General features: G+C 36.9%; 3 protein-coding genes and 1 long non-coding RNA gene across 6 annotated transcripts; 3 read left to right on the forward strand and 1 right to left on the reverse strand.

The window, feature by feature from the left end:
- The first annotated feature begins 2,522 nt into the window (after positions 1 to 2,522).
- Positions 2,523 to 3,861, forward strand: LOC149707866 (uncharacterized). The gene is made up of 2 exons (XR_016380591.1): positions 2,523 to 3,276; positions 3,370 to 3,861. It is a non-coding gene; the product is annotated as an uncharacterized LOC149707866 (long non-coding RNA).
- A 2,381-nt stretch (positions 3,862 to 6,242) lies between these two features.
- On the forward strand, positions 6,243 to 8,634 carry LOC149707867 (uncharacterized). 3 transcript variants are annotated; one of them, XM_089864125.1, is made up of 3 exons: positions 6,243 to 6,461; positions 6,519 to 6,768; positions 6,832 to 8,634. In XM_089864125.1, exons 1-3 carry the CDS (start codon positions 6,385 to 6,387, stop codon positions 8,632 to 8,634), a joined length of 2,130 nt encoding a protein of 709 aa, XP_089720251.1. In that variant the 5' UTR covers positions 6,243 to 6,384. The 3 variants fall into 3 exon arrangements, with proteins under 3 accessions (XP_089720251.1, XP_089720252.1, XP_089720250.1); XM_089864126.1 differs by having other exon boundaries at positions 6,630 to 6,768; XM_089864124.1 differs by having other exon boundaries at positions 6,243 to 6,768.
- Positions 8,635 to 10,705, reverse strand: LOC149707868 (uncharacterized). The gene is made up of 3 exons (XM_089864127.1): positions 10,477 to 10,705; positions 10,246 to 10,398; positions 8,635 to 10,179 (listed from the first exon to the last, which is right to left on the reverse strand). Exons 1-3 carry the CDS (start codon positions 10,703 to 10,705, stop codon positions 8,744 to 8,746), a joined length of 1,818 nt encoding a protein of 605 aa, XP_089720253.1. The 3' UTR covers positions 8,635 to 8,743.
- A 158-nt stretch (positions 10,706 to 10,863) lies between these two features.
- LOC149707869 (uncharacterized) lies at positions 10,864 to 11,608 on the forward strand. Its single transcript, XM_089864128.1, has 2 exons — positions 10,864 to 10,885; positions 10,960 to 11,608. The coding sequence occupies exon 2, from the start codon at positions 11,139 to 11,141 to the stop codon at positions 11,514 to 11,516; it is 378 nt and encodes a 125-aa protein (XP_089720254.1). The 5' UTR covers positions 10,864 to 10,885; positions 10,960 to 11,138; the 3' UTR covers positions 11,517 to 11,608.
- The last annotated feature ends 8,774 nt before the right edge of the window (positions 11,609 to 20,382 follow it).

Consider the following 20,382-nt stretch of genomic DNA (forward strand, 5'->3'; position numbering starts at 1 on the left):
AGCATTCTGGCTAATCTTCTGGACACGAATTTTACCTTACCAAAGGCAGGAACCAATCAGACCTAATGCACTAGTTCCCATTGGTTCCTGCTTTTGGCTTAACTAGCCTTCAGCAAGCTTAGCCACTGTGTAGCAGAAAAGCCATCTATAAGGGGCATCAACGGAGCCACGCTTTCCTTTAATGATTTACCTAAAGGTAACGATGTCAACTGGTTATCTTTCATTATGAGTTTCGTCAGGCATTTGGCACGAGAAAAAATTCCAAATGGAATTTTATTAATTTGGTTGTGTTCCATGTTTAGCGTCTGAAAAACAGAAATTTCAAAAAGTGTAGAACAAAACAGAAATTTCAAAAACTGTAGAACAAAACAGAAATTAAAAACCAATCATCTATACTCAGTGGTGTGCGAGTACTCGACTCGATAATAATATATTGAAATACTCGAGAAAGTTTCGAGTAGCTTTTCAGCTTCTTAAAGGGAGGGTGAAGTAGAAAATCAACTTATTTTTTATCGATTCTTCTACTAATTATAAGACCAGTCTGCATGCGTAGTGAAACATTCAAGAAATGACTCCGAATGATTTTAAAATTCAAATTAGGTACGGATTTTAAGGATGTAATCGTCCACCGCCAGAACCTCCCTCCCGAGGAAAAGTCCGCGTCGTCTGCTTTACATTTTGTTTATACTTTTTTCAACAAGTGGCGCCTTAAGCCCCACTGGCTATAATTTGTTAAAAAATATATTTTGGCGGGGATAAAAACCCCCGCCGCCGCTGTCAGAGTTGTCAGTTTTGGTAGCCGCGATCCAGTACGGACGTGTTTGTTTTTGTATGAATAAAATTTCCAGTATTCTTTCTAATCAGAGCTGCGTTCTCCTTTCAAGCATGGATTGTCTGGTAAATAGTTAGTTATGGACAATAAGTCCTTTAGGCGGGTAACCTGGGAACTTCCTAATTGCTAGTTTTTATTTAATTATCTTTGTGAGCCGTGAAGTTAGGCCCCCTTTCCTACGTTTTAACTTTACGGTTACAAGGATAATTTGAAATAAGCCCCTCCGACCAATCGCGTAACGCCTTGCCTTTTTATTAATTAACAAAATTCTCGTGGCACGTTCCGTGTCGTATGAAATTTATCACGAGATTTGATAAAATTTGCGCGCGACGTGACAATCGTGTCGCGAGATATGGAGCGTGCCACCAGAATTTTGTTAATAAAAAGGTAGGGAGTTACGCGATTGGTCGGACATCCTTATTTAAAATTATTGTTAAAATCCGAAGCTAATTTGAATTTTAAAATCATTCAGTGACTGTATTTCCTGAATGTTTCACTATGCAGACTGGTCTTATAAATTGCAGAAGAATCGATAAAAAATCACTTGATTTTCTACTTCACCCTCCCTTTAAATACTCGAATCCGAGGCTTATAACTTTAGCAGACGAAAAAAAACCCCTTGATAATGAATAGAGCTATCTCAGAAGCCTTATATGACATCAGCCAGCCATGCTATTTGCCCATTGTTATAACTCTGGGAGAGCCGTTGAATTTTTGCTCTAACTTTTGGACTGAAACAAGAGCTAGTTTGCGTTTGTATTGACTATTCCAAGTCCTTTACTTTAAAACAGAGTCCAAATTTCTATCTTTCAAGAAATTGCAATTGTATAACGACAACAAAAAGATTTTATTTTCCAAAATGACCTTTTGGGTCCGTCCAGGAGAAAGTTTCAAACAGTTCTGATTTTACAAGAAGCTCCCTCGCCTTTCAGGTGAGGGCTTTTCAATAGGCAATAGTTTCTGGCGCCATGTAGACGGAAACCATTGCCTTTACAAGACTTTACCCAAAATTTCCCATGCTGATATAACTGATAAGAAATAGCCGAAGGAAGCGTCCAAGTAATTGGCGACCCTTTTCTTAAAATAGTTTCATTGCCCATTTTTCAACATTGACAGTTCCCATAGGTGAAGATTTAAAGGTATACTTAAAATGAAAAGAGTTAAGCGCGTTTTCTCCATTTATTTTCTCAATATATTCAACACTCCCCCGGTTATTATTATTATTATTTAACGCGCTTTAGTTTAATTCCAAATTACATAAATGCTGTACCGCCCTTCGAATTAATTGTTCATTTTTTGTTTTCACCACGCACATTCTATTCCGACCGTCGCGACCATCGATCACTTCGCGTATTACACCAATTTTCCACATATGTCGTGGTAACTTATCTTCTTGGATTAACACAACATCACCAATTTTAAATTGAACATCGTTCTTTGCTAATTTTGAATGGTGCGCAGATTTTAGTTCCATCATATAATCGTGCCGCCAACGCTTCCATGTTTTATTTAGAACATTTTCCCGATATTTTAACCGTTTTGTTAATTCCATACGCGTAGTTGGCACGTTTTTATTTTCCAATTTTAAAGGTGGCAAAGAATTTAACCTTTGCCCTATTAGGAATTCAGCCGGTGAAAGCGGGGTAGGCTCCTCCGGATCATTGTAAATATATGTTATAGGCCTGCTATTCTAGGAGAGCGATAGCTCTCTTAGATAAGACCTCATACCGACTTTAATGTATAAGGATGGTTTTTTGATTGGTTATAACTTTTTTTGTATCGTATTAACTGCTTTGAAAAAATTCCACAGAACTACAATTCGGGACCTAAATATGTGGTTAAAATTTCAAAAAGATCCATCCATTAGTTTTTCTTATAAAAAATAAAGTTGCTAAGGGTGGTTTTCATTTCCATAAAAATTTTACGATATTTTGATGAAAATCATGAAATTTTCCATAGAAATAACATGGGAAAAATTTAACAGATAGCCTTTTTGTGGAAGCCGTCATGAAATAACTATACGTTTGTTTGATTTGAAAACGGTTTCAAATGAAAGCCTCATATTTAGTATTTGTGCTTTCCAGCTTTCATTGATTAATTTTAAGTTTAAGTATGTTTAATTTTAAATTTTCAAAATTACCCCAATCTGCGTTATTTAAGCATGGATAGACTGATTTACTAGAAAATTGCAGCGCGACCAAAATTGGCCTTTTTTTGCGTTTAGTTGCGTCATATTAATCCGATTGTTTTTTCTTAATGCCTTTTGGTTGAAATGCCCTATCGGTAGTGAGATAAGACTGCTTTAATATTGCCGCCGTGACAAATACCCCGTTTGTGGTCGCCATTTTTTTAAGGGGAAAAAATTTGAGAGTGGGTCCTTTATCGTTGTCATTTTCATATTTTTTGAGGATTTGCTGATGGATAGATTTTAAATATAATATAAAGTAGGTTTCAAGTTTTAATATAAGCCTAATTTCATAATTTTCCACCTTTCTATTGTCCCACAATCTGTTTCTAAACTTGCCACTTTTTTTAAGGCGGTGAAACCCGTGAAATTGCGCTAAGCCTTGGTCGCTTCAGCCCCTTTAATGCTTCTAATCGTGGTGCGCAGCCTGGCAGCCATGGTGAATTAATTTCTCTAAGCCTTGGTCAAAACAATAGCCATAGTGCACCAGGCCCGTCAATCTTATTTCCCATCCTGGTTTCCTCATATATGCTCTGTCTTCGAAGTCTGCTTTGTATTATGCTATGAATTTATGCTTTATTTATTTCGTAAGCATAGGTAACAGTAGTGATAGTTAAAAATGCCGTTATTTATTTACTCAAATCAGGGTTCCATTGTATTAATTAAAACCTTGTATTCTACCTAAATGATTAAAATGTTTCATTTGGTAATGCTTTATGAAAAACAACGCTCACTACAGAAGATTTATACACATATTCCTCACCAACGTAACACGTTTGTTTACCTTGTAAACTATTAAATACAATAAATACTATTGCCATTAACGGTGATTTTCTGGAAAGTATTGACAGCAAACCTTATTTTCTTAATTAATAGTTTACATATTTATAATTTAACTCAAACACACTTTTAACAAGTTATATTAATTGTGGTTATATGTAATATTTCATGAATGAAGCTCAGTTTCGAACAAAACCACTATTAGTGAGCCATCCAACAAACAATGGTTTGGAACTAATAATAATAATAATAGATGGAAATGATTAACGCAAGTTGATAAAGAAATTAATAATCTTTTGATTAATTATGTTAGAAAGGAAATGATTTACGCAAGTTGATAAAGAAATTAATAATCTTTTGATTGGAAATGATTTACGCAAGTTGATGATAAAGAAATTAATAATCTTTTAATTAGTTATGTTAGGAAGGAAATGATTTACGCAAGTTCATAAAGAAATTAATAATCTTTTAATTAGTTATGTTAGGAAGGAAATGATTTACGCAAGTTGATAAAGAAATTAATAATCTTTTAATTAGTTATGTTAGGAAGGAAATGATTAACGCAAGTTGATAAAGAAATTAATAATCTTTTAATTAGTTATGTTAGGAAGGAAATGATTTACGCAAGTTGATAAAGAAATTAATAATCTTTTAATTAGTTATGTTAGGAAGGAAATGATTAACGCAAGTTGATAAAGAAATTAATAATCTTTTAATTAGTTATGTTAGGAAGGAAATGATTTACGCAAGTTGATGATAAAGAAATTAATAATCTTTTAATTAGTTATGTTAGGAAGGAAATGATTAACGCAAGTTGATAAAGAAATTAATAATCTTTTAATTAGTTATGTTAGGAAGGAAATGATTAACGCAAGTTGATAAAGAAATTAATAATCTTTTAATTAGTTATGTTAGGAAGGAAATGATTAACGCAAGTTGATGATAAAGAAATTAATAATCTTTTAATTAGTTATGTTAGGAAGGAAATGATTTACGCAAGTTGATAAAGAAATTAATAATCTTTTAATTAGTTATGTTAGGAAGGAAATGATTAACGCAAGTTGATAAAGAAATTAATAAATTAATAATAATTTGATAAATATTATGGGGAAGAATATAATACTTCTTTTCCCCTTCTGATATGGGAACTCATGACGGAGACAATAGGGAGCTAACAGTTCTGACCCTGAAACGTCACACCCTTCTATCTCTTACTGGAGTTTCATCCCCCCTAACGGTTGGAAACAGTATTCTACTCGCAAAAATTCCAACCAGAGAGGGGCTGTGTGACGTCAGACTATCTGTTCCCCCTAGCCAGTTGTTAGCTCCTTATAGCTTTTAGACCAAACTACATTTTAAATGTCAGGAAGCTTTGACTGTAATTGGATTTAGGAATATTTTGAACTAATAATTCTACCCAAATGATTAAAATCTTAAATTAGGTAAGGCTTTATGAAAAACCACGCTTTCTACAGAAGATATCCACATATTTCTCGCCAACGTAACATCTTTTTATACCTTGCAAACTATTAAACATAAGAAAAAGCACTGTCGTTAACAGTGATTTTCCAAGGAAAGTAATGACAGCACACCTTATTTTGTTAACTAATGGACCCCAGATTTATAATTTATCTCAAACACTTTTAACAAGTTTTATTAATGTTTATTTTGTTACATTTTAAATATTTTTTGTTTTATTACATTTTTAAATATTTTTGGTTTAATACATTTTAAAAAGTTTTGGTTTATTAAATTTATATTTTTTGACAGTTATGATTATTAATTTTTTTGAAAAAAGACGCTCTACAGTGCTGCCCCCAATAATTCGTCTTCAGCGCTAGCTAGGTTAGTGGTGGTCTTTAGAACTTTCGTAACCGACCAATCAAAATTGTTTTTGCTGGTTTGCAGTCAGGGTTGGAAATAAGAAATATTTCTTATAGGACGTGTGTCCAGTGACCCCCTATTTGACTCGAAAATTTATAGGACATTGTAACTGGAGTGTGCGTGCCAAAATATTCTCGCTTCTCCATAGTCAAGATATCAAAATTTCGGGATACTCATTGGTCAAACTGTCCATAGTTTAAAAAAAAGTTATGGGACATTTTAAAATTTTATTGGACAATGTCCACTGTCCTGTGCTTATTTCCGGTTTCGGGCTGCCAGATTCTGAGTGAGTCTGACGTAGCAGACGACAAATGAGTTTTCCTTTAAAATCCTCATAGAGTGGCACAGGCTTAGCAATTTTAATTAATATTTTAGTTAAAAATGGTTTATTGTTCAGTTTTTAAGTGTAAAAGTCGCACGGAAAAAGATAAGGGGATTTCGTTTTACTGTTTTCCTTGTGTAAATAAGAAATATGGGCCTTATATTGAAGAACTTTCGCGTAAAAGAAGGCAGGCTTGGGTTAACGCCCTTCATCTTGAAAAAAAATTTTCAACTTTTGATCTAATAGGGACTTGGCACCGTGGGGGTGAAAAGGGGGTTGGCACTGAAAACGTATTATCGAAAAACGACACCTATAGGGATATATTTGAAACACAACCTGTGCGGCCATGCTGGTATACTTTGATCGCTTATAACGTGGGAAATGGCTAAGGAAAAGGATGTTAACAAGGTTTCAAGCAAAAATTATCTTGATTCTTTATCACCTGAGGTTAAGAAAAGGTATTTGGAAAAAATAAGTCATGTTAACGGAGTAGATCCTTACAAATTAAAGAAAAGCGAATGTATTATGCTTATTGACCAAAAATCGAACCAAGGCCTAAGTCACGGTGAAGGAGTAGATAATTTGCCATCAGTTCACTACCCAGATATTTACAATTATTTAATTAGTGGCGTTTCTGCGTATACGCACGACCAATTAAAAAATTACAAAAGTCTTTTGGCCTACGACCAGTTTGTTTGTGGATTTGTAAATAAAGTTTGCGTAAAGGTCATCGATAATTGCAGCAATGTGATTGTGAAAAGCCAGGTAAGTCCTTGATTTTCAATTGTTTCAGTGATTAATAAAGTAGTAATTAATCTGAAAATGTAGGTTTTGCATTCTCAACGACTGCGAGAAACCCCACTTAAAACTTGGTTCATTGCTGGCGTTAACGGGACTATTTTATCTGCTCATTGTACCTGCATGGCGGGTTTGGATGAATGCTGCACACATGTTGCCGCATTATTATTTTATGTGGAATACGCAGTCCGCTACAGAGAAACAATCACTGTAACTGGAAAAAAGGCCTACTGGAAAGTACCCACTGTCAAAGAGGTGAAGTATGGCCCCGTAGTTGATTTAAAACTCACATCAGCAAAAGCGAAACAAAAAGTATTGGATGAATCCCTCAATGATTCAGTTAAAGTTCCTAAAACAAACATCAAGAAAAGATCAGAAATTGATAGAATGAGTTATGAACAGTTCAACTCAAGAAATAAGCGCTTATTTGAAAAGGATAGTAGAGCAGCGATATTTCGTTTACTCCCACATTACTATAACAATTTTATACCGAAATGCCTGGATAAAATGTACCCAGTACATCTGCCTAGCTTATTTTGTGAAGAAAAGGCTGGATTGCCTTTCAGTGACCTGTTAAATGAATGTGAAAAAATTGTTTTGGATGTCAGCAAGGAGCAAATTGTTAGGGTAGAAAAAGAAACTAGAGAGCAAGCCAAGAGTTCCTTATGGCAAAGGATTCGGTCAGGACGGATAACAGCCTCAAATTTGAAAGCCGCTTGCCACACAAATCCAGCAATGCCATCATTATCTTTAATAAAAACCATATGCTACCCTGCCAGTCGCTGCTTTTCAACTGAGGCTACGAAATGGGGTATTCAGAATGAAGATCAGGCCCGAAAGGTTTACAGTGATGCCCAAAAAGAAAAGCATAAAAATCTCAGTGTCACAAAATCGGGAATTTGGCTTCACGAAAAATACCCTCATCTAGGAGCTTCACCAGATGGTATGCTTCATTGTGATTGCTGTGGCAAGGGCGTACTGGAAATTAAATGCCCTTTCACTTTAAGAGATACGTCCATAAAAAACAATTTCCTCCCTTCATACTTTGAAGATACAGATCACGGTTACAAGTTGCGAAAGAGTCATGAGTACTTTTATCAAGTGCAGGCTCAAATACATTTAACTAATGCCTCGTATGCTGACTTTTGTATCTGGACCAAGGTTGATTACTACATAGAACGAATAGCTCCAGACGAAAGCTTTTGGCAGTCAACTGTCACTAAGGCTGAAAATTTTTTTAAATGCGCTATTTTACCTGAGCTTGTAGGGCATTTTTTTACTACCAGTCAAAACAGTTCAGCGAAAGCTTTGCCAGCAGCAATGACCACTACTCTAGTCAGTCCAAGGAAGAATAATCCATGCTCAAGTTCAACGATGGCCACTACTCTAGTCAGTCCATGGAAGAATAATCCATGCTCAAGTTCAACGATGGCCGCTGCTCTAGTCAGTCCAAGGAAGAATAATCCATGCTCAAGTTCAACGATGGCCGCTACTTTACTCAGTCCAAGCAAGACTAAATGTACTACTAATGTATCATCCCCATCAACGAGTCCGCGCAAAAAATTGTCAAAAATTTTAAGCCCCATCAAAAATAGTTCTCCCAGCAACAATGCAGATGATGATGATGATGATAGCGAGGTCTGGTGTTATTGCAGGCAGAAAGACAGTGGGACACAAATGATTGCATGTGATAATGAAAACTGCAAAATTACGTGGTTTCATACAGCATGCCTTAAAATAGAAAAACTACCTCCCAAAAAGAAAAAATGGTTTTGTCCTGATTGCTCAAAATCTAAACCCTCTAGACGTAATAAGAAAGCCAAACAACTGTGATATTTTGTATAATTTTTATTCTTAAACTTTCGCCATAAAACGTTATAAACTTGTTTAAAAAAAGCCAAACAATTTTTTTTCCATCTAAATGTGTATAATTAATTATGGTTTATTCTAATGGGATTACAGACGGGCAAAGATTCACAAGAGCACAAGCTACTAAAACTATTTTATCTATGCTAGCTAAATCTTCTTCAGGGGCCCCATGCAAGAGCTCAATCGGAATCTTACTATGCAAAATGGAAAACTTTTGCCGGATGTGCCCGATAACTCTCTCTACATGAATACGAACGTTAGCAATCTTACGGGTGGATTCTACATCTTTTGGATCTAATTGCTTTTTATCTTTGGCAAAAGTGGGTAATTTTACAGATGCGTAGTAAAGGCCCACAGATTCCGCAATATTAAATCCTCTATCTGCGAGAATAACATCACCGGGCGTTAATTTTTCCAAAAAACCACAGCTTTCAGTAAGGTGCTTATCGCTGACTCTTCCACCCCATCCTTTGGATATAAAGCTAACAGTTCCTTGAGGAGTAATCCCAATCAAGAACTTGACGGTATTGTGGTGTTTGTAGTTTGACCAGGTTTCCGCTTGGCCGATAACGCTAGAAGGCTTTTCAGCAAACACCTCAAAGCAGTCTATAATGACTGCTACTTTTGTACTAAAATGCTCTCGAAAAGACATTGGCATAGTTGCTTGCAAAATAGATCTATCTGGCCAAAGAATATACCTAGCTAGTCGTTTGGACATAGCGTCCAGGGTATTATAAAACACTCTACCAGCTGTTCGTTCAGAGACACAGAAACGGTAGGCTAAATCTCGATTAGTCAACCCCAGTCTCAATTTCATTAATGTTAAAATGTACTGCTGGAATTCTGTTAGTTTAGCATTCTTAAAAAGGTATGGTTTAACTTCGTCAAAGATCTCTAATAGATACTCAAACGTTTCTAGGCCAGTAAAATGTTTAACTTTTTCATTATCTCCAACAAAAGAATATTCGGTAAAGTTTCTTATATCCAATTCTTTTTTGATATCTTCCAGCCTTTCCATTTTAATCTGCATTTCTTCTCTGTAGCTAGATAACAAGCTTTCATTCTCTTCTATCTTGCATTTTAAGTTTTCAATTATCGTTCTGGCTTCTTCTACATCAAAAAGCGCTGCCTCCAAATTAACTTGGTCGCACACCCGAGAAAAGGTTTGGCTACTTTCATCAACTAAAACTTTATCCTCTGTTTGCATGGAAAAATCAAAAGAGATGACATATTCTGTCTGAATGCAAACCGAATGATAGTTTTTATTTGTGGTTTGGATTCCAATATCTTGGAAATCTTTAGTTCCGCAGCCACAACTCCTATTTGAAAAGTTAAGTGAAACTCCCGAATCCTCTAAAGAACTGCCATCCACAGGCTGGTCAAAATGTTCTTCAGTCTCAAAGCCAACGTCTGACGTAACAGTTTCCATTATGGAATCATGGGCTTCCTCGGTGAAAGAATGAGTGTTCTGACTGTTCTCCTTAGAGGTTAAGACAGGCATCCCTTTTACTACAATGGTAATTATTTTATAAGTTAGTATCGTGGAATACTAAATTAGTAAAAGCAAAATCATACCGTTTTTAACATTAGAACGATTTACTTTTCTTTTATATCGACTCACACTAGACAAGAGTTTTATTTTGTCCTCTTCGGACACATTCTTAACATTTAAAAATGGGCTTGGTACCCAATCAGGATTGGTGTTGTCATAAAGCTGTGCTGGGATTCCTAAAACAAAGTTTGTTACATACAATGGGACAATTTAGGGCTGGACTATAGTAGCAAGAAAATAATACATCAACTTACCAGAGAAGAAATGATTGGAACATACTCTTAATTCATCTCCTAGCTTACTTTTACCGTTAAGCCTTAGTCTTTTCAGCCACTGGTTATGTCTAATTTCGGATAAATTTCGCGTCTTCGGGCCTTGACCTATAATTACTCTCGGAATTCTATGAAAAGTAATTTTCTCTCCATTTATTTTTAAGCTTCCAGTAACACTTGGGCATCCCGAAATTAAACATCTTTGAACCATTTCAACAATAATACACTGTCATAATACGTCAAAAACATACCGGCATGGCGGACCGAATAAAATAGTTCAAAACTACGCTACGGATGGCGCTATATTTGTAGGTGTGACGTAGTGTGACGTATGCGAGCCAAGTCCCTATACAGAAATGGCATAGAATATGTAGTCGTCATTTTATTTCAGGTAAGAAATACTAAAATTAAAGAAATGGTACAAGTTTTAAAATTTTTTCATTAATGCAATGTATTTTAATTTAGGAAAACCATCAAATTTGGAGGATGAGACGCACCCTGATTGGGTTCCATCACTTTTCCTGGGATATAGAAGTGTGCAAAGCTTAAGATCTCCAAAATCTAGACTAGATTTACATAATCGGTATTTAGAGCGTTCTGAGAAGAAGAGAGAATTGGAATCAAAAAGTGAAAATGCGATCTCAATGTCATCATTGGGAAATGATCTCTTCGTTTCTATGTTAACGGAAGATAGTCAAGATGATTCTGTGTTAACGGTAGACAGTCTAGATGATTCTGTGATTATGGAAATAAGCATTCTTGAAGACAGAATTGAAGATTCTGGAAGAACTGAAGTTGCTTGTCAATGCGTACCACTTTTTTTAAATGCATCTGTTCAAGCTAATGTTAAAATGGTGGAGGCATCGAGTCAGACAAGCAATAATACATACAAAACTGCCGAAATTCAAACTGATCTAACCATAGAAAATATAAATTTTTATGAAGACTTCAAAAAATACAATCAAATGAAACGAGGACCGTTTATTATACTTGCCTTCCATCAATTCTGTAGTACCATTTGATTAGATTTAAGATGTTCATAGTATATTTTTGCAAATTTTAAATTTTTTATTGCACAATTAAGGTGGAAGGAATAAAAATTATCACAAATTAAGTTTTATCACTTTTTCTTTCCTGGTCTACCTCTACCTCGGTTTTTGGGTTGGTTTTTAGAAAATATTTTGTACTTGGGGCCTTTGTAATTTTTAAAGATATGTAATGAAAGTTATTATGAAACTATTTCTATCACAGTTCTCATTATCACAAGCTATCATTCTCCCCTCTTCCCCTTTACCGCAATAACAATACTTTTTATTGACCAGATTTTTACAATTGCGGCTAGAGAGTTCACTGGAATTTCTCTAATGCCATTATAGAGAACATTTCTTCTAAAATGCTTACAAACCAATTCTAATAATATGCACTTGTAAAAATTTTTTGTACATTTTTGAATTATTTCTTCCCAAAGTTCAGTCAGGTAAAATTCTTTCAATTTTGACTTCATTCAGTGTCCAAATGACAAAAATCACAATAACTTCTATCACGGATCATCATTTGGGTTTGTACTTGATAATAGTAAGCGTAACTAGAGGACAGTTTATACTTCTTCGTTTGTTAACAATATTCCAAGCATGAAGATTTCGTAGTTGCATACTCGTCTATTTTTATTTCTCTTACTGAATAAGGGCATTTGATTTCTAATAATCCAAGACCGCAGCATTCGCAAGAAATTTTGTTATCAGGTGAAGCTCCCATGAATGGGAAATCTGGGTTTATAACCAATCCTGACATAAAACACAGATTTGCAGGAGCATGTTTTGAAATTTCCAAAAATATTCAAACAAACATCTCACCTCATGTCATTGTTTTCAAGCAAATTGCTTTAATTTTTAAACCGTTTTCTTCCCTTTTATGACTGCATACTTATACTTTAAGACTTGGGCTCTTTCCACTAACATCTCTTTCTGCCACTTTCTACAAACTCTATATACTCCAAAAGGAGAATAATCGTTTGTTCAACAACGTTCAATTCTATGATATAAATGTAATTATAATTTTGCCCGTTAAAACCTAAAAACTACCCTTATGTGATAGATTTAAACAAGGTTTAACTAGTAAAACTTCCTTACATACAGCCGCAATTTTGATTTTTAATAGGGCACCTTCCCCCTCTTTAAAGTTCACTTTTTTTCGGCTTTTCGCCCTTACCACACCCCACTCAGGGAGCACATTATCCTATTTTTGAGCTCACTGCCCCACTCGATCACGCAAGTTGCACGCACTTGCGTGATCGAGTGGGCTACACCCTTACGAACTCTGCCTCTTCAAAGTTCACTTTTAGGCGGCAACTTTCCGAAGCCAGGCTTAAGGTTCGTATTCCTCTATTAAAAACCTGTATTTAATTATATCTATTACTTCAAATTATATTTAGAAGTATTTTATGGGTTAATAAGTTGGTTATTTAAACCAACTTCATACATCGTTTGTGCTCAATTATTTTTTTCTTTCCAATTTTCCTTTTGTTAAAGTTTATGATAAGCCTATTTTTTATTACTCACATTTCATTATTACCTACATCATTGAAATCTGAGTGTTTTGCAAAGGGTTCTTTGTGTACCTTTGCAAATTCAAGGGTTTCTTTGTGTACCTTTGCAAATTCAAGGGTTTCTTTGTGTACCTTTGCAAATTCAAGGGTTTCTTTGTGTACCTTTGCAAATTCAAGGGTTTCTTTGTGTACCTTTGCAAATTCAAGGGTTTCTTTGTGTACCTTTGCAAATTCAAGGGTTTCTTTGTGTACCTTTGCAAATTCAAGGGTTTCTTTGTGTACCTTTGCAAATTTAAAGGGTTTCTTTGTGTACCTTTGCAAATTCAAGGGTTTCTTTGTGTACCTTTGCAAATTCAAGGGTTTCTTTGTGTACCTCTGCAAATTCAAGGGTTTCTTTGTGTACCTTTGCAAATTCAAGGGTTTCTTTGTGTACCTTTGCAAATTCAAGGGTTTCTTTGTGTACCTTTGCAAATTTAAAGGGTTCTGTGTGTACCTTTGCCAATTCAAAGAGTTCTTAAAAAGTTCCTTGTGAACTGCTGGGTGTAACAAACATATTTGCAAAACCCGTTGCAATATATTATTAAATACATTATTGTGACAGCCATTCTTGACTATTTAAAATGGTTACTCGAGAACAAGCTAAGCGGAAAAAAAAACGCCTTGCAATGGGGAAATCTAGAACAGAAGCTAACTTAAAATTGCAAGCTGAGAGTAAAGCTTTGCAAAAGAAGCAAAGTAGGCAACTTTGCCTTAAAAAGCACTATTTGAAAAAGAAGGAGTGCTTTCAGAGAAAATACGCAAATAATCAAGTTGCGCGTAAATCTGGCCTTGGTATTGCGAAAAAAAAAAATTGGACTAAACCACGTGGTGGCACTACTAATGTGGGTTCCCAATCAAAAAATAAAAAAAAATATATGAAACCCACTAAACAAGATAAGTTTGGTTTTGCAAAAAAGCTTCTCAATGCGGGAATTTTCAAAACGAAAAACAAAAAAATTATAGCTGAAAGCTATAAAAGGTTTCTAGTCAAACGTCTAACTGAAAGACTGGCGGCGTCAGAGTCTTTCAACGGTGAGACTAAAAAACAACGCACGAAGTCTATCTCTCACAACCTAAAATGCCAAGTGCTAGCTGGTAGAATATTGCATTTCAAAAGGCAATTATATTCGGCTTACCACGCCCAAGTAACGAGGATAGTTAGTGAATTTAAGGATTTTGTCAAAAAAATCAAAGAAATTGGGTCAGTCACTTGTGACAATTTGACAGAAGTTGTGGGTGGTAAAAGGCTTCACAGTAGCATGAAAGAGGCCTATTTCCATGAAACTACCTATTATCCGATTGGAAATAATGGTAAAATATTGAAAAATGACGATGAGTCACATTACGGCAAAATTTTTCAATTGGATTCTGATGGTCGTGTACGAAAAGTTCTGAGAGACCGTGTTACCACTTCGACTAAAGAATTGTTTGTTGACGAAATGGGAAATATCGTTGACATGAAAAACAATAACGCAACTAGTAATGTTGAACTAGTTTTACAAGTTAATGAATCGGGAGATGTTACGAATCTTTTCAACATTGTTGAAACTGAAGAGAAGAATCCAAAAGCAAATTTTGTGATCAATGAAGGTGGGTTTATTGAAACCCAAAACAAAACTGTATATTGGGAATGCAGTGATATTTGTAATGTTCGAACTCGAGCCATTGCAAAAGTACTAGCTTTCGTAAACACAGTTGCCAATGCGAATGAAAAATCTTTGACTAAAATTTTTGAGTCTGATTTGGACCTTTGCGAATTAAGAAAAGAATTTTGCAAAAAATCAAACGTGTTTATACCACCAGATGGAGACGAAATAGTTGTGAGAATAGTTCCGTTCCTAGGACACACTGCTTACTGCGCTGATAGCGAAGAGTGCCAAAGTTATTTGCGTGCTTTCGCTGAACTGGCTCCTCACTATTCGGGAATTAGAAATATTCTGAATAATATTTATCACGTCAAAGCGTTACTCAACGCGTTAACTAAAATCTCAACTGAAATTGAAAGTGGTGATTACGAGTCTGTGACGAATGTCATGGCGGAATTAAGGAAAACCCTTGCTACACGTGGGAAAAATTTAAATAAGGAACAAAACGATGCTCCTGAAGGAAGCGTTAACGCTCCTCGGCCGAGTCTCGATGAAAGTGAAATCTTGAGTCTTTACGAGAATCAATTCGCTCGGGCAATGCTAAACACCAACGAGTTTCACGACACGCCCTGCGACTGCTGTTTAAGATTATTGAAAAAATCTGATTTAAGAGCAGTAGAAAAATTGGTAAACAGTGCTGTTTTTGAGAACGAGGCCTATCTGATTTTAAGAGCTGGCTGGATAATGAATAATTCGGACGCTAGAGAAGCGGACATGCTTCTATGTCGTTACTGCGCTACGGATTTGGGAAAGGGTAAAGTTCCCAACAGAAGTTTTCTGAACAACTTGGCAGTTGACAATCCTCCGCCAGATGTCACCAATTTAAACATGTTCGAGAAAGTTTTAATTCAACTTGTGAAAGCCTTCCACACTGTGGTGCGGTTAGGCACTAAAACCAACTCCAACATGCAATTTGGCACGGTTAAAGCTTTGAAGGGAAGAGTAATTTATCTTCCAATACCCGTGGAGAAAAATTTGAAGATGATTCCCAAGACGGTGCCCAAAAATCACGAACTGCATATCTTGGTGAATGGCGTTCCCACAGCGGACAAAAAAGTTTGGCAACAGGTTGTTTGCCTCGAAAAAGTGTTGAAAGCATTCAGTGTGCTGAAAAAGATAAACCCTTTTTACAAAGACATTGATATTTCGACAATGAATGAGGAATATATTTGTGGCACGCAAGAAATTGATGGAAATGAAAATTCATTGACTCCCGAAGAATTACTGAGCGTAACAGATCCACTTGCGTTAATTAATGATGTATCCGATGCGTTGACACGCGCTTCCGCTGCGCTTCAAACAGAAGGGCCAGCGGATAGTAGTCACGACGTCCAAGGTGACCAAAACGCTTCGAACATACAGGAGCAGGATGAAAATCAGTCTAGGCTTGCACCAGGCAACGCCTACAAAATTTTAACACAGCCCGAGGCTTTGTTGCGAAAACTATCTGAGGGTGAAGCCAATGATCTGTACGATCATTACTCTATTCATCCAGTGAACGTTCAACCACCGAAAGATTTACTGGGCGCTTACCAAATGAAGCGCGTCGAAGCCGAGCCAGTTAGCACTTGGGACAAAAACTTGGAATACATGAGCTTTGTTCATTTGTTCCCTAAGGGTCGCTTTGGCAAGCACGATGATAGACCATTTGGGAAAATAACGGAAACCGAGTATCGTTTATCCCGTTTTTTGAACAAGAGTCCAATTTTTAGACGAGATTACGCCTATCTGTTCCATTCTTATCAAGAATGCGAAATGAAAGCGATTTCTAGCAGTTTGAACTACGTTCTTCGTGTAAAAAAACCCATGCCTATTGGGGTTGAAAATTTGCTCAGTCGCGTTGAATCTGGCGATAAAGAACTTGAGAGTAATTTAGCTACTTTCTTGGGTCATATTCGAGGAACTAAGGACTACTGGTATAAAGTTCTTAGAAACGTTTTAGCGATGATTCGGGAATTTGGTCCTCCCACCTGGCTTTTAACTTTTAATCCAGCCGAGTACGATGATATGGAACTGCACGATCACTTGAGAAAAGTGAATTCAGACGTTCCAGGAATAGAGTCTATGACGGTGGCTGAATTGTTGAATTTGGATCCGCTTAGCGTAAATTTGCACTTTCACAACAAAGTGAGGTCGCTGCTAAACAACTTTGTCTTGTGTAAGCAAAATCCAGTTCTTGGCATGATAGAACATCATTTTTGGCGGGTTGAATACCAATCTCGTGGTTTACCTCACTACCACATGCTTTTGTGGGCCAAGGACGCTCCAAAGATTGGAACTTCTTCGCCCGAGACTATTTTGGATTACGTGCAAAAACACGTCACGTGTTCGATGCCAAGCGCATCGATAAGTCCAGAATTGCACCGGCTGGTAAAAAAATTTCAATTTCACAAATGCACCTCCAGTTGTTACAAGAAGGTGAAAAATTCTAAAAAAGGATCGAGAGTGTGTCGTTACGGTTTCCCTCGTAACGTAACAAACGTAGCGACTATGAATTCCGTTAGATCAGTTACTCGTCACCGTAAGATGAAAAAGGTGCAGAAACGGTTGTACGACTTGCCGAGAAAACAGCACGAAGAATTAATAAATGATTATAATCCAACGCTACTATTGGCTTCCAAAGCCAACATGGATTTGCAATTTGTCGCTGACAAATCGGAAATAGTGGCAAACTATGTTACGGCTTACGTGACAAAGGGAGACCGGGCTGACATGGACCAAACTTTTGCCGAGTTAGGCAACGAAAGTTTGTCCAAAAAATTATTTGCCTATAGATTGAAATCTTTGACGTGCAAGCAAATAGGAATTTATGAAGCTCTCGATATGATGCTGGGCCAAGACCTTTTCAACAAGTCTGACAGCACTAAATTTATAAACACTAACTTGAAAGAAAACCGATCGAGAATTTTGAAAGGTTACAAGGAACTCGCTCGTTTGAGGGAAACTGACCCCGAAAGCAAGGACACTTGCCAAAAAGGGTTCGTCGACGACAAGTATCCGAATCGTCCCGACAGCTTGGAAAATCTTAGTTTGCGGGAATTTGGTCAGTTTTACGATTATGCCATGCGCTCCGAGGGTGTCGAGAAAAATGCGAATCTCATCCAGTTGAAAAACAATCTGGGTTTCATGAGAAAGAGAATTAAGCCGTACATAATAGAGCACTTTATTCACGACCCGATGGAGGAGAAAGAACAGTATTGTCACGCTCTACTGATCCTCTTCAAACCGTGGCGTGACGAAACTGAGCTATTGGGCGATTTTGAAACATACGCCGATGCTTTCGAAAACTCGCTTTCGGTGTTAAAAGACATGAGAGAATATCACGAGAAGCTGTCGGTTTCCAAAGAAGTTGAAAAGAAACGGAAGGCTTCTAAAAAGGCGAACGAGCTAGAAACCATAGTATCGGAGGCCGAAAGTGAAGACGATGAAAATGCGCTACAAGGGAAAGAAATTGTTATCGAAACTGAACACGCGATGGCTGATGTGGAAGCTGCCATGGAAATCAATTTCGAGACTGATGATGACAATGTGGCGTTACTAAACTCGGATCAAAGGCGAATATATGATCACATCATGGATCACTTCTCCCAAGAGGGAGAAAAATCTGGAAACAAGTGCCTTTTTGTGTCGGGACCTGGTGGCACTGGCAAATCGTTTCTTATCGACACTCTCGCCAACGCAGTAAGGCGACGCTTTCAAAATCCTGCTAGCGTGGCAATTGCCGCGCCAACGGGTTTGGCAGCGTTGAATGTTAATGGCGTAACATTACACAGATTACTAATGTTGCCGGTAGATCATGGGCGTATTGCCGAATACCATTCCCTAAGTTCTGACAATATGAGCATTATGAAAGAAACTTTGGGAAATTTAAAACTGTTAATTATTGATGAAATTTCCATGGTCTCGTCGGTGTTACTGACTCACGTTCACTTGAGGCTGAACGAATTTTGGGAAATGAACCAACCATTTGGTGGAGTTGTATTTATCCTTGTTTTGGGTGACTTTTTCCAATTGCCTCCGGTTCAAGGAAATCCCGCGTTCATCAAAATCACTTCCGAAGAAGCCAGACTTAGATTCAATTGCATCGGAGGAAGTGATCTTTGGAAGTTTTTTAAATACGATGAACTAACGCAAAATGTTAGACAAGCCAACGACCAAAGTTACGGCGACATTTTAAGCAGAGTTAGAATTGGAAATATTTCTAAAGCTGATGTTGCAACCTTAGAAAGTAGATTGGTTGCTCGAGGAAAAAACATCGAGGTGGCTATGGACCTTTTCATTAAACTGTCCAATGAAGGGTTTCGCCCAATTTGTTTGATGCCTAAATTAGCCATGTGCGAAAAATTCAACGGCGAAATGCTGCGAAAAAACGGCGAGAAAGTTGAAGTCATTCCTTGCCAGGATAGACTCGCTGACTATGGAAAAAAAATGAATAAAAACATTTTGAGGAGACTTCAAAGTCTAAAAAACGAACCGTCCAAAACGGGCGGTTTGGAGAGCGAGTTAATTCTTTGCGTTGGCTGCCGTATAATGGTCAGAAGGAATATCAGTTTTGAAAAAGGCGTTGTAAATGGTACGATGGGTTTCGTAACTGGATTCAAGAAGGACGAACAAGGAAACGTTGTTGGTATTTTTCTCAGAGTAGATCGCGAACCGAATAACGACAACGACAACGCTAACACTGACTTTTTAGTTGAGAAAATTTGCGTCAAATTTTTGCTCATGACAAACATTTACGTTAAGCGCTCCCAGTTTCCCGTCATCCTGGCATACGCAATTACGATACACAAAAGCCAAGGCATGAGTTTAAAATGCGCCATTATGGATTTGGGTCCGAATTTATTTGGAACGGGCATGGCGTACGTCGCTTTATCGAGAGTGACGTCCTTAGCCGGACTCCATCTATTACAGTTCGATCCGACTAAAATTAAGGCGGATGGACGAGCCATAATGGAATATAACAGGCTTCGCAAAAAATATAGGCCAGATCTGCCTTTTTTGGAAATAACGGAGTCGAAAGAAAGTAGAGGTGGGAAAAGAAGTGCGCCTACACTATCTAAAAGCCTTTTAGAAGGCGAGGAAGTGAGATGTGAAGAAACACCGAAGAAGAAAAGGAAAGCCCAACAGAGTTTGGATAGTTTTCCCTTGAAAGGTTTAGCTAACGATGATCAAGTAACGTGCTATTCTAATAGCGTTTTGCAACTACTCTTATTAGTGCCGGAATTAAGAGAATTGGTTAAATCTTACAATGGATCATTCGTTGAAAAACCAGTTTTACGTTGCCTCCATGACACGATAAACGACATCGAGAGTTCTCAAGGAAGTTTCAGTCGTAAAGGGTTGGAACTGAGAATGGCTGTCGGAAATCATTTTACGCAAAACGTTCAACAAGACGCCAGTGAATTTTTGATGGTGCTCTTGACGACACTAAGTCAAGAAATGGAAGCCAATTACTCTAAGGCTCTAAAAGATCTTTTTTGGTCAAAGTCGCGAAACTTTACCAAATGCCCCAAATGTCAAGTTGAACAAAATTCGGAAAATATTGTTGAAAGCAACATTTTCAATCTTCCACTAGAAAACCGAGATAAAATTGATTGGAAATCTCTAGAAAAAAGGATGAGATTAACAGAGGTGCCATGCGTATTTTGTAACAACCCA

This window comes from Phalangium opilio, unplaced genomic scaffold (assembly GCF_054372755.1).
Source record: "Phalangium opilio isolate 3A_F unplaced genomic scaffold, DU_Popi_V2 ptg000013l_1, whole genome shotgun sequence".
Lineage (NCBI taxonomy): Eukaryota > Metazoa > Arthropoda > Arachnida > Opiliones > Phalangiidae > Phalangium > Phalangium opilio.